Source organism: Harpia harpyja, chromosome 1, assembly GCF_026419915.1.
Source record: "Harpia harpyja isolate bHarHar1 chromosome 1, bHarHar1 primary haplotype, whole genome shotgun sequence".
Taxonomy (NCBI): domain Eukaryota; kingdom Metazoa; phylum Chordata; class Aves; order Accipitriformes; family Accipitridae; genus Harpia; species Harpia harpyja.
This window is the reverse complement of record NC_068940.1, coordinates 89,765,071-89,778,864: the sequence shown is the minus strand read 5'-3', so window position 1 is coordinate 89,778,864 and position 13,794 is coordinate 89,765,071. Positions and strand designations below refer to the sequence as shown.

The 13,794-nt window shown below is 36.4% G+C and overlaps 1 protein-coding gene across 4 annotated transcripts in view; it reads left to right on the top strand.

Moving 5' to 3' along the window:
• ARHGAP21 (Rho GTPase activating protein 21) overlaps positions 1 to 13,794 on the top strand; it is a 123,635-nt gene that overhangs the window by 98,058 nt on the left and 11,783 nt on the right. For all 4 annotated transcript variants that reach the window (XM_052804418.1, XM_052804440.1, XM_052804431.1 and 1 more), the window contains 7 exons: positions 9,947 to 10,105; positions 10,259 to 10,361; positions 10,451 to 10,487; positions 10,972 to 11,097; positions 11,893 to 12,177; positions 13,263 to 13,327; positions 13,410 to 13,558. In XM_052804418.1, the coding sequence (XP_052660378.1) occupies positions 9,947 to 10,105; positions 10,259 to 10,361; positions 10,451 to 10,487; positions 10,972 to 11,097; positions 11,893 to 12,177; positions 13,263 to 13,327; positions 13,410 to 13,558 (924 nt within the window). The remainder of the gene's footprint in view (positions 1 to 9,946; positions 10,106 to 10,258; positions 10,362 to 10,450; positions 10,488 to 10,971; positions 11,098 to 11,892; positions 12,178 to 13,262; positions 13,328 to 13,409; positions 13,559 to 13,794) is intronic.

The window sequence follows — 13,794 nt, the reverse complement described above, 5'->3', positions numbered from 1 at the left end:
ACAGAAAAACATACCCTGGTACTGCAGGCTTCAATACTTTCTATGGGCTACTAAATGCAGTGTATTGTGGTTAGCTTGGAAAGCTACAGTTTCTATTTCAGGTCCAAAGAAAGGCTTTGTTCTTGAAATGCTCTCTATTGTTTCAAACTATGCCAGTTAGTCTAATGAAAGGCTATTCCTTTTACCCAGAAATGGTGTCACCTGTTCTCTAGACTAGTAAAAATACCATTATCTCTATCAGTGACTATATTGGCAATTATGGTTTTTAATGTATGTGTTTTCAGACTTGTAATTTGTACACAATTTCTCTGTTAGAGAACAGTAAATGATAAATTTCTGACCTACTGGGTAATTTCAGGTGTGTTAACCTGCACTGGAATGGATATTAGAACGCTACTTAATATTTTTATAACTGTCGAGAAAAGGTTGATTCAGAATATGGTTATTTTAATACATTTCCTAGACATAGATGTCTAGTATGCATGTCAGATCTGCAGCTAGCTTGAAACTATTTTTTTCCTTCTTACACCATTTATTGTAGAGTAGAAAGCGGTTTGAAAAAAAGGATAATCCAACTCCCAGATTGAGTTGAATAAACTATCCACATGAGTGAAATGGAGAAACTGCTTCAATACTTAACCTGATTGCAGTATGTCTAGCTGCCAGTGCAGTTTAGTGCTTTGGCCATTACTACAGGCTGAACGTTCTTACCAACTTTACAGTGGGTTGTCACATGAAAATTAATTTTAAATGGATATGTTTTGAAATACTTAGCCTAAATAAACATCATCTTGAAGTTTAGAAGTTTTTTTACAAATCGAACTAGTTTATAGTCATCCTATTACAGAGCTTTTCTTTTAGGCATGCAGTAGCATCAGTTAAGTATGAAGACTTTTCCTCAGAGGTGTGATCCCATTTTTGAAAATACCTAGTACATCCTTACCCTAGAAAAATTTCAGGTCACTTCATTCCACTGATAATTTGTGAATAACTGAGAGAAAATTAGCCAGATAAAAATATTTGAGCAGGCTTCAGTAACACCAAAGTGTTGTGAAAATTAGATGAGTGTCTTCTCTGTGGCTGAAATTGATACCTAAAGAAAGGTGTAAGAACAGGACAAGGTTATATGATACTTAATGTTGGTACTTTCTATTCTCCAACCATTTGCACTTTACAACATTCCTGAGCCAAATGTGATTTTAAGTGCTCCATAAATTTCTCCATTCTCTTTTGTACTGCAGTAAAATTCTGTTATCCAATACCCTGTATTGATTTAAATAAAGATTTGCCAGGAGTTTCACAGCTTTAACTACATGGTATTTATTCCTTTTTTTGTTTGTGTAGTTTTTTTAAAACCTGTCTCCTGCTGGCTGAATTTCAGATACAAATGTTCTAAGAGTGACCAGTAGACTGCTAATCTTGATTCACCCTTTCCATGTCACTCATGGTTTTCTCTCTCTATTGCTTCTACCCTTAGCACAAGCAAACAACTAGTGATTTCTGTACTAGTAATCAGGCAGACTCTGCTTTTCACCTTGCTTTAAAAGCTGATCTTCATGCTAGTTTTCAAAAACAAAGATCTTTCTTTATTGTGTTCCAGTATATTTTTATACAAACGGCTGTCATAGTAAAAGTATTTGGGTACTTGTTGATTAACAGGATAAATTTAACTGGCTTCTAGTGAATTCTGCTCAACCATCTTTTTAATTCTTTTTTGTGTTGTTGTTACCAAACACTTCTTGTTTTTTAAAGTAATTTAACTAAGGAATTAGGAGGTGAAACCTGCTAAAACACCCAGCATTAGTTAAACTTTTCAGGCATCTTTATTGTACATTCGATGGCATTATTCTCTAATGCTGGAGGTAGAGGTGTATAGGGTTTACCTTATCAGTACCTACCTTTAAATGATAAGTCATGTACCTAACTCCAAGTACTTTTTTTGAAAGTGTGATGAGTTTACTGCCTTTTTTTAGTGAAATACGTGCCATACCTTTTCTCTCCTCCCCCTACATCTTTATGCCTCTCTCTGCAGGCTGCTTAGGCTGTGGTACAGAAGACAACAGTGTGAATACACACATACTGAATGCAGTTATATTCTTGAAACTAGAAAATAAATCAATACACCTACACAGCACACTATAAAAAAGGGTTATGATGATAGAAATAGAGAAAGGTTAGGGGAAACAACCAGAAATACTCTCACATGCAATAAAGAAATAATTGAAAGAATGTACTCATTCTGTTTTCTCCTTGTGAGAAGAGATAAGGATCAGGCAGAGACAAATTCAAAACCTCGAACTTCTGCAGCAGAGATCGTGGCTTGTCAACCCAAAATGTGTGCGTACCTTAAGGGCAAATGGTGGCTGAATACAGATGGTTGATATGGTATGGTTTAAGGAAACTTTAATTCTAGCAAAAACTGTTAGCAGTCAAGATGAACATGAAAATCTTCAGCCATTGTGATAATTTTTTTTTCTACAAGTTACTGCTTAGCTATTCCAAGCTATGAAAATATAAATGTAACTTCAGTAGACATTAGACTGGACAGATGTTCATTTTTGAGGGACTACTGCTTCCATTATTTTAGTGATAGCATTGGCACAGCTTTTAACATGTCATCGGTGTTTCTAAGATAAGCATCAGTCCTCTATTTTTTTTCAGGGTTTTACAGTGTGGCCTGCCAAATAGCTATTGCTCCAGGCTGAAAATTTCAGTGTTTCTTATCCAAAGAACAATTTTTAAAACATTGTGGTATTCTGAAGTATAGTAGCCAAAACACAAACTTACAAATTAGCATTTTAAATACCGTTTAAATGCTTCTGTAACTCAAAAATCCTGTTTTAATTAAAACTTCAAGTTTGAAGTCCATAACTCATAACATCTAGAAGAGTTTTAATTGATTAAAAGCATCCTGTTTGTTTGGTAATGGGTAATATTTTCAAAGCATGAATCATCCTTAGTATATCATTATAACTTAAAATAATAATTACAGGTAATAAAGGAATGCTATTAGGGTTCTTGGCCAAAAAAAAAAAAAAAAATCGAGAATTGTACTTTTTTTATGTGGCAGGGTAATACTGTGAACAGGAACCGTTAGAATTGCTTTGTATTACTTTCTATACAAAGTTAGTTATACATTTGTTTAACACTGAAATAAGCAACAGACTGTCATAGATAAGGTTTTCAGAATAGTCTCACATGAAGAATAACCTTGGGAAACCTTTTTCTGTTTGTGTGAAACTCGGTATAATAAACATATTTACATGATTGCATTAGCAGAGGACTGGATTTGATGATTCAGGAGGCTTGTTCCAGTCCTGTGTTTCTGTGGCTTACAGAAATGAATGTACTCAGCATGCAGACGTGTTTCCATTATATTCTTTTGGCTACATGGGGATAATTATGTAAAGTAGATATATGAAGAAGTTATTTGTAAAGACAATCAGTGCTGGAAATACTTAAAAACTAACAAACAAAAAATCTCTTTTTAAAGGTTCTTTTTTGAAAAACGAGGCAGCGAGTCATGATGTATCCAGGCAATAGTGTATCTTCTTTTTAGATCATGTGTGTTTTAGGCTTGGAAGTCTTTAATTATTGGAGCTTTTACCCTTGCAGGTTGAAGTATAAGATGCAGCAGCTTGTACTTCAAGGTACTACTGTAACAAAAAGTCACTGCTGTGGGGTATTTATTAGTCCTTTGTGCTGTCTTGTGTGATAGCAGGGTTAGTTCCATATAGTTTATTTTTGATTGAACAATTCATTTTTGTTTTATTGGGTTTTTTCTGGCCTTCTCACTATGCAGGTGAAATTGTATACATGGTCTTTTTATTTGATTGTCTTCCTGAAAGGCTTTTAAGAAAAATGGTCTGTAATTAGTATGTCTGCGTTTACCTTAAATTCAGCTTCTTTTGAGGTTTCTTGGGCATGAGGAGACTCTGAGAGACCTTTTTTTAACTTCCTTGCCTGTGTATGGATGAAGATCCTCTTCCTACCTCTAGTATCTTGTCCACCCTCCCTCCTTTCTTCCTGCATTCTTCTCACTGGTGCTCTTCCTTGTGGCCTCTGTCCCCCTGCTCTGCTCTCCCTTGCTCCGCTTGTGCCTGTGCCTCAGCAGCCTTTGCTTGATCCCTTGTGTCCTGCCTGCCGCCAAGGCGAAGGAAGGAAGATTGAGTCCACGTGGCTGTACCATAAGTGAAGTGCTGCCTGTAGCAAGCTGAAACAAACTGAGAGGCAGAGAGGAGGTATTAGGTGTAGGACAAGATTTTAAAGCTTTCATGTTCTGTATTTAAGAAGAATACTTTGGAGCAAGGTAGTGTGGTGCGTTGTGACGGTGCAGAGCCTGTCGTGGTATCACATGCTATGGAGTGCATGGATAGGCCAACAATGTGGCGTGCAAAATGGTTGTTGACGAAGGGCTGGAAGTACAGGAGTGCCTCTAAAGCCAGTCCTGCTGCAGGGTCTGTTCATGTCACTGGCATGTCCTGTTTGTCCTTCAGTAATGAGTGCTTGATAGTTTTGTACCTTCTTTTCTGCCATAAGCAAACGAATTTGCCATGTAAGATTCATTTTTAAATTACGCCCCAAAAGCCATAACCTGTTGTTTGAGAGAATTATTGAAGAAAGAGAGAGGCAATGGTTAAAAAATTTATTGTAATGTCTGTCAGGTAGATGCCATCCCAGTATATGGCAATGTTCACATCTGTGCCTCTGTTGAATGAAGATAATGTTTTTAATGGCTCTTTTAAGGGCTCTTTTAGCCCTTTGCTTTGGAGACAGAAAGTAGTATGAGTTACCTCCCTGTAGCCTTCTGCAGAAGGCTGAGCTTTTTACAAAGAGCAATCACTATTACAATTCCACAAAATTTATGAGTAACCAGTATTGCATTAAGTACTACAGGGGCGTCTTCAAACACATACCTAATCCACAAATTGGATATGATTTTCAGGAAGCCAATAGTATTAAAGTACTGTTATCCTCTTCAATGTATGCAGTTTGGGAAATTGTATGTTGAGTGATTTTTTTTTTTTTTTTTTTTTTTTTTTTTTTTTTTTTGTGCCGGGGGGGGGCACACTGTCTCAACATTCTTCATGTGAAAAGCAATTTAACGCTGTTTTAAGTGTGTGTTACTGCACATTTATTACATTTTTATGATTTGAATCTTTAAATCAGATAATGGTTTTGATAAAATACATACTTGTTGAATCAAGGTTTGTAGCCACATATTCACATTGTTGGCTTAAATGGAAATGCCTAATTATTGTTTTAAATGGTAACGTGGTCTGCAATACACTTACTAAATACAATTCCTTCTTACAGTCTTTTGAGGTGTTGAGATACTGCTTGCAAGAATGCCATGTCCAAAGGGGAATAAATATGAAAGATTACTTTAACCTTGGGAAGCTGTTTTTTTTCTAGTCACTTTCTATTACCCGTGAAGAAAGATTTGGCAATCCGAATCCCCAGGTGCTGGTGGGAGAAATCACCTTTTTCTGTTAGTGATAGCCTAAGCATTCCTGATGGTTAGCCCCTCTGGACTAAAGTTAGTCTGTTAAATTGCTCTCCATGTTTATATGTTATGTTTCAGTTAACTAAAACCATTTCCTTAAAAAAAAAAAACAACACACACACACACCAACCCCCCAGAAACCCAACAAAACCAAGCAAACAAAACCCACATTCATAACCAACTTGGATAAACAGGGAGCTCCAGTGTAGCTTAACCCATATATGTCCATCCAACCCAATGAAATGCATCTGAAGGTGCCAAGAGAGTTGGCTGATGTCATTGCAGTGATACTATCATCTTTGAAGGATCATGACGAGTGGGGGAGGTTTCCATTAACTGGAAAAAAGCAAATTGTGCACCCATCTTGAAAAAGGATGAGAAGGACAATCCAGAGAAGGCAGTCAATCAGCCCTATCTCAGTTGTTACGAAAATCATGGAGTTGGTCCTCTTGGAACTTATTTCTGGGCACACAAAGGAGAAGGTGATTGGGAATAGCTAGCGTGGATTTACCAAGGGTAAATAGTACTTGACCAATGTGATAGCCTTTTATAATGAGATGAGTAGATCTGTGAATGAGAGAACACAACGGGGTCACCAGCCTTGACTTTAGCAAGGCTTATGACCTTTTCTGCGACACCATCCTTATGCCATACTCTAGATCGGTGTACTTGCTGGATATGTAGGAAAACAAAACTGGATCGTCAGGTGTAAAGGATAGTGGCTAAGGGTTCATATTCTACCTGGAGCCTGGTTAAAAGTGGCATTCTTCAGGGTCTGTCTTGTTTTTTATCGGTGACCTAGAGAGGAGATGGAATATGCTCATCAAGTTTGCAGACACCACCAAACTAGGGGGTGCAGTCAATACCTGCGAAAGTGTATTCAAAAGGACTTGGCCTGGAGGGATGGTCTGATAGGAATCTCTTGAAATTCAAGGATAAATACTATGTTCTGCTTCTGGAATAGGCTAAGCTCCTGCAGTGGTACTGACACCTTGATGGTGATGAAGACTTAACACCATTCTAGTCTGCATCAATAAGAGCATAGCCAGGATATTGAGGGAAGAGATCATTCCCCTCCCTTTGGCACTTGTTGCAAAAAAGCACTGAGCAACATGGTCTGAATTCAGTGCTAACCCTGCTTGGAGGATGAGGTTGGGCTAGGGGACCTTCTGAGGTTTGCTTCCACCTGAATAATTCTGTGATTAATTTAAATTATATTTAAGGTTCTCAAAATGTGCCCTCTTTTGTGTTCAAGTGTTCAGGTTGTTAATTTCAAACCTTCATGTGTAATCCTTAAGGACTGTTCCAGGAGTTTCAGGTATAAACAAAAACATTAAATATTAATCATGATAAAATTGTGTTATAGCAGCATAGTAGGGTATGATACAGATCTGTGCTTTTTTTTTTTTTTCCGGTGATTTTTTTGGCATTCATTCCTTTGAATCTTTGGAAAATTGGTTAATACTTGTTCCTTGGTTCCTCATCCACAGAGTGGGGATAGTACATCCTCTTTGTCATCCTTTCTCACCCATGTCATTCTCAGTTTTGAAATCTCCAGTTCTGCTTCTGAGCCCATTCTGTGTAAATCTGTGTCTTTGCAGAGTCAGAAAGTTATTATTTTCCAGATCACTTACACTGTGTACAGATGCTCCCTTTCTTTGTAGGTCCCTGATCTCCAGCTGCACTGCAATACAAATGTACTTTGATACATGAATTTCTCTCTGCTTTAGCTAGCAAATCAGTTAATGCAGGTTGACTGTAGCTGGAGCTGTGTTGCCCGTTTATTACAAGCTTTCAGTGTCTTACCCCCATAAATGTTTTTGCATTGAAAGGCTCTTACTGAAAATCACTAGTTGTAACTGTTAACCAGTTGCATGCTCATGTTCAAATAGAGGTGACAAGTGGCATCTTCCCCTTTGCCAGAGATGCTCTGTCACCATGCTGGCTCATATTCCAATGGCCTTGTGTTGCTTCATAGATAATAATGCAGAGCAAATTGTATTTGTATCCTTTTCTTAAAGGAAAAGTAAAACTTTAAGGAGTCCTGGAGTGTCTGACCTTTTTGTTACAAATACTTAAAGCGACACCAGTAATCAGTGTCTGAGATGACAAACTGAAAGGGAATTATTTTGCGTGGCTTCTCCTCTGGCTTTTGTTCTGTATGCTTCACCACGTTTCGGACACAGTCATTGATTGGTGAGCCGAACACATCCTTTCACATGCCGTGCAAGATGTTTTGGGGTGCAAATACACTGATTAATCAAGGAAACTGAAAAGCGAGACGAATATTGCAAGCACTAAAAAGAAAAGTCAAAATACAAGGGATATATGTAGTTGTTTGGGTTTTGTTTCTTATTGGACAGCAGTGGTGGAGCTTGCCAGTGCATTAAATTAGTAGGTGGTAACTTGTATGGTGTACGTCATGGTTTGCTCTATAATCACTTTATATTATGTCAAAGCTTGCCATTAGCTGACCTTCAACCTCTTCAGGGATTGAACAGTTATTTCCCTCCTGTACTAATGTCATTTGTAGTTTCTTTAAAGCTTGCCTATTTCAAAATCACTTTAATTTTGATTCATCTGGGGATTAGATCCACTGTGAAGTAGTAATAATTTAAATAATTATTGTTGCTTTCAGGGACTTAAAAACTGTTTTTCCTCAGCTGAATCCTTGGATTTAAGTGTGAGAAATTGTATAGTGTTGCCTAACACTTTTGTATTCACAGCTTGCACAGATTTATTTCAAGTGCTAGCATTTTTGTAACTTTCGGGAGTAGAGACTGTGACATTTTCAGATAAATCTGTAACATAAAAAACTGAAAGCTGAGCACTTCCAGTTTGCATGCTATAAACTAACTAGTTGTACAGCGAGTGGTTATGTTCCTTAGTCAATGTTAGTGGGCTTCTCTCAGGGTTTGCTGCAGGGAAGCTGAGCAAATGAAAAAAGGCAGTAGGACAGTGAGCTGTTGTAGTTTTGAAATGGAAGTGTAACTGAGGTTCTTCCTATCTTCTAGCTGGTAGAGAAGAGTTCTGTAAATGCTTCTAATTTATCACTGTGGATGGAAGTAAATTAATTTTATGACTAATTTATCACTGTGGATGCAAGTTAAAATTTTTTAAGTTGTAGTATCACAGGTTTGCTGTGAATTCTTTTGCTTTCCTTTTTTAGTAATGTTTCTAGTTTGCAGCTAGTTTTTTGGGGGGTATGCTTTTTTAACATATAACTTAAAAAATTATTGCATTTTCCACTCCAGACAATTTAGAGGGCTGTTATTGCTAAACTTGCCTGTACTTTAATTGTTTATTGCCTTGTTTTAAATTTACGTTGCCGAATTTTGATGGTACAAGTGCTGCCTTACCAGAACTGTTAGTGACTGTTGGAAAAGCACAATGCAGCACATGCAGTTGTGTTCACACAAAGCGAAGAATAAACCTCTGTCTGTGAGTGTTCATTGATTTCAATAGGCTTTTCAGTAGCTCTGCATATTACAATTCTTAGCACCTAGAATACATTCATATTCATTATGGCAGTACAGTTCAGCCCCTGCTTGTGACTTGATTCCGCCCCATCCCCTCTTCTACCAGAGCATGAAGTAGAATTATTTTTCTAGTACTAGTAATGTGTTCTAGAAGATGTTACAGCTCTTTTCTCAGAATGATTGAAAACGCATCTTTCAGCTTCTTCCATCTTGTAAGAAACATGTTAAATACTAGAAATACTTAAAGCTTTTTGGAATCTTTCATGATGACCCTTGTGGCTGTTGAGACTGTGAGGTGCTGGGCATGTATGGCATGCAATCGTTTGTATGAACAATTAGTGGAAGAACTAATTGGTATGTAGTAGTGCCATCTTTTAAAAATACGAATACTTGCTTCTTTGTTTGAATGTACGAAGGATGGGGGGGATTGGTTCTTTGGATGCTAGATATCTGTTTAAAATGCTTTTTTGTTTGCTTGTAACTTGGCTTTATTATTTGAACGCTCGTTTAAACCAAATACTCTTCAGTAGTCTGCCCATATTTTATTGTAAGAAATTGTAGTTATCTGTCTCTTGAGTTTAGACTTACTGATGTAATAAGTGTGTTTTTCACTTATGCACATAAACGAAAATAGTCTACTTGAAAATAATATTACAAGAGTGTAGCAAATAATTCCTGTTTCGTTTACTCACAGCAAAATCTATAACTGGGTATGATGTTCTTTGCCCTTATCTCTAACATACAATTAACATCCCTATGAAATGAAACAGGCTCCTCTTTCTTTTAAAAAAAAAAAAAAAAGTACATTTGACAGTGTGAATTAATTGGGCCCATATGTTTATTTGAAAGACTTCATGTTTAAGATATCTGATATCCCAATAATGAGAAGTTCAGACAGCTATTTAGTTTGAGCATTTTATTAATTCATTTAATGTTAATATATGACATATTACCCTTGTAGATGAACCAACTAGTCCTAGTATTGACCACGATATTGCACACATTCCTGCTTCTGCTGTTATTTCTGCATCTGCTTCTCAAGCACCAGCTATAACAACTGTTCCTCCCAGTCCCACATCTCCAATCCCTTTAATTCGGCGACAGCTTTCACATGATCATGGTGAGTGTTGATTTAATTTTTTTTTTCATGCAACTTTTTCCTTTTGCACTCTGGAGAACAGGAGTGAAAATTGTAAACTCTTCATTGCTTAAAATAAATTGTAAAAATGTGATTCAGGTTCCTACCTGCTCAAAAATTTCTATTTGTTTGTAGAATCTATCCGGCCTAGTGTCCTGGATAGCCAGCCTGCCGCAAAAACTGAAAGATCAAAGTCATATGATGAAGGACTGGATGACTACAGAGAAGAGGGAAAATCGTGAGTTCATGAAAAATATCAGTTAATTTGGAGATCTGTTTTTTAAAGCGTATAAAATCTCATTTTAACATTTGTTTTTCTCCCAACAGATCCATTAAGCATGTATCTAGTTTAAAGGGGATTAAGGTAGGTAAATATGTATATAACAACTCCTAATTACTACACATATTACTGCAGCAAGTTGTATGAATTACACAACTCCATTATACAAAGTAATGTGTTAAACACAGACATGAAGTTTATTGGAATTGCTACTCATCAAATTGTTCATGCTGTATGCAGCGCATAAGTAAACATGGTCTCTGTTTTTTTTCTAGGCTCACCCACGTAGTCCTTGATTTTCATTTTCCTCAGCCTCTGTAAACAAAGCATATCTATGGCGTGCTTTTGTAAAAACTTACTAATGAGAGTCTAAGACTCCTGCAGTTTCTCAAAGTATTCTTGGGAAGTGTAAGGTCACTACTGTTGTATGGAAACTTCAGAAATTATATTTTCCCAGGAGGATATTCCTAGGGGCATCTTTAAAGTGAGAAATATCTTGAATGTAGGGATTGTAAAGAAATGTGTTTAGAAGTACGTTGTGGTGTTCTTTCTGTGATGTTTTCTTTAGGTTGCAGACAGCCAGAAATCTTCAGAAGACTCTGGTTCCCGAAAAGATTCTTCTTCAGAGGTCTTTGGCGATGCCTCCAAGGAAGGATGGCTCCATTTTCGTCAGCTTGTTACAGACAAAGGAAAGGTAGCTGTCATTTTTTGTTTTTCAACCTAGCACAAATATTACACTGGTGAAAAACTAAGATAAGAAACTAGAAGCAACTAGAAGCCTTCCTGTTTTGCTTTTTTAATTAATTTGGGGGGGGTATGAGCATCAGTAAGACTGGCAAAATTTTAAACCTGTTAGAACATTGACTTCAGTGAATTCCTCAGCTTCTTTTACAGACTGCTTTCTAAACTGTCTTAATTTTACATTTCAAAGCATCTGTGAAGTAAATTCATTTCTAATGACTAAGTAAGTTGTAAGAATCAGTCCCTTGATAATTGTAGTTTGTGACCTTTTTTCCTTTTTGCTAATAATGAAAAAAGCTGTAATTTTTGTGAATGTTGTGGAGTTAAGTTCAAATTATCCTTCTGCACAAGTATAGGCCAACACTTAAAGAAAATTGGGAGTCTGGAATTGCAGTGGTGTGTAAATGTGAGTCTGACTTGCATGAAGTTTAAAAAGCATGGGCAATATTTTTTGCTATATTTGTGTTAATGCCCCTGTGAAATTCTAGTCACGTTCTGTTTCTTGCTGCTGTCATATGTGAACACGCACTTAATGGGCTATCAGGGAGGGCTATTGAGCGATTCATTCTTCTAATGGAGAGCAATTAGTGAATCCCACTTTTGTGTAGTCTTTCCACGGGTCATTCTTAAGAATGGTATAGGTAGGTGGTTAGTCTTTCTATTTAAAACTTCTGGAGGTAGTTTTTGTAATCCAGAAACATTCATTGTAATGCATAAGCAAACTAACATATCGATTGGCGTTTTTCAGCGAGTTGGTGGGAGCATTCGGCCATGGAAGCAATTGTATGTTGTTCTTCGAGGTCATTCACTTTATTTATACAAGGATAAAAAGGAACAAGTGACCCTGTCTGAAGAAGAACAACCTATAAGCATCAATGCTTGTTTGATAGACATCTCATACTGTGAAACCAAGAGGAAAAACGTATTTAGGCTCACCACATCAGACTGCGAGTATCTGTTTCAAGCTGAGGACAGAGATAATATGTTAGCATGGATTAAAGCAATACAAGACAACAGCAACTTAAATGATGAGGTAATCGTGTAATATATAACACAGAAGCCATAGTTCTTGTCTTTTAATTAAAAATTGTATTTTCTTGTAATTAATACTTCTACAAAATAAATCATTTGCAATTAAACAATAGACCAAAATGTGTACAGGAACATGCAAGAAAATGAGGTGAAAGGCAAGGTAACTGAGTAAATAAATTGACTTTAAAAAAACCTGACATAGGCAGAGAGTAGACTTTTGAAATAGATGAATTAATATTATTGCTGATTTGACTAAAGATACACTTTAGGGATTTCTGACACATCAGTTTAATATAATCTTTTTTAAAAGATAATTGCAGGATTAGAATCAGTGTGTTCTGTTTTCAGACTTGCATTGCAAAGTGGTGTGTGCAGTGGTACAGTGCGGGTTTCTCAGTAGTTAAAAAGTGAAACTTTGAAGGATGACTGTTTCTCTGATTAAATGTTGATGATTCTATGAATTAAAACAGTAATGCTAATTGCAAAAGGCAAACATATACTATTGTACATAACATATCAATATCTGTCCCAATATTGTCCTCTGCATTTTCATTTCAATGATGAGCAACTGAGGAATATTTTTGTCTGTGGTCATGTACATCTGCTCAGATTTGAAATAATTACCCAAAGGAAAATGGATTAATAAACATTATTAGACAGATGGATAAAAGCACATTTGAATTCATGGCTGTTTTACCTGTATGTGTAGCAGTAATTAGTTATATAAGTACTGTGTGCACATAGGATTGGATTTTTCATAGTAGGGTGTGTTGACTTGCGTGTGTTCTATTTAAACTTACTTTCAATTTAACAGGATTTAATAAGATTGTATTGCTTTGAAACAAAGTCTAAATAGCAGCATTTAATTTGTAATTACTCACTTTAGTGTTCCACATGGTTTTTAAATGTTCTGTCCTTATTGTTCTCAAGGACTGCCTGTTAGATTTTTTTTTTTTTTTTAGTTGTACTGAAATGTTAATTTTTCATATGCAGTCTGTTGACAGGAAGAGTTATTCGTATTCTGAAAGTAAAAAATATTTGTTGTATTTTATAAGATTGTAAAGTAGATCTCAATTTGTTTTATAGGATACTGGTGTCACTAGTAGAGATCTAATTAGTCGAAGGATTAAAGAATACAGTACAATGATGAGGTATGTGAATTATATGCTGCCAGTAGTTTTTGTAGACTTCTTATATAGCTTCTTTTTACTTAAGTAATGCATCTTATTTCAGTTCTTCAAGCAGCAAAACAGAGCCATCTCCTAAAACACCTCGCCAGAGTCTAAGTATCAGACAGACTCTGCTTGGAACTAAAGCAGAACAGCGGACCCAGAGTCCACATTCTCCTAAGGATGAGTCTGAAAGGAAGCTTCTCAGTAAAGGTCTGTATGTAACTGTCTGAGCAGTCACTTTTGATCAACCACTTTTGCACAATGCAGTCTAGAATTTAAGCTGTGAGTGAATTCTGTTTTATGTTACCGACAAATGTCCACTTGCTTCTGCTATGGTACAGATTATGTAACTAAATTGCAGATGTTAAGTAAATGTTAAATCTGCTGAAAGAGTATTTCCAGAAATACTTGAATAAGAAGGAAGTACTATTGTATTAGGCAACTTG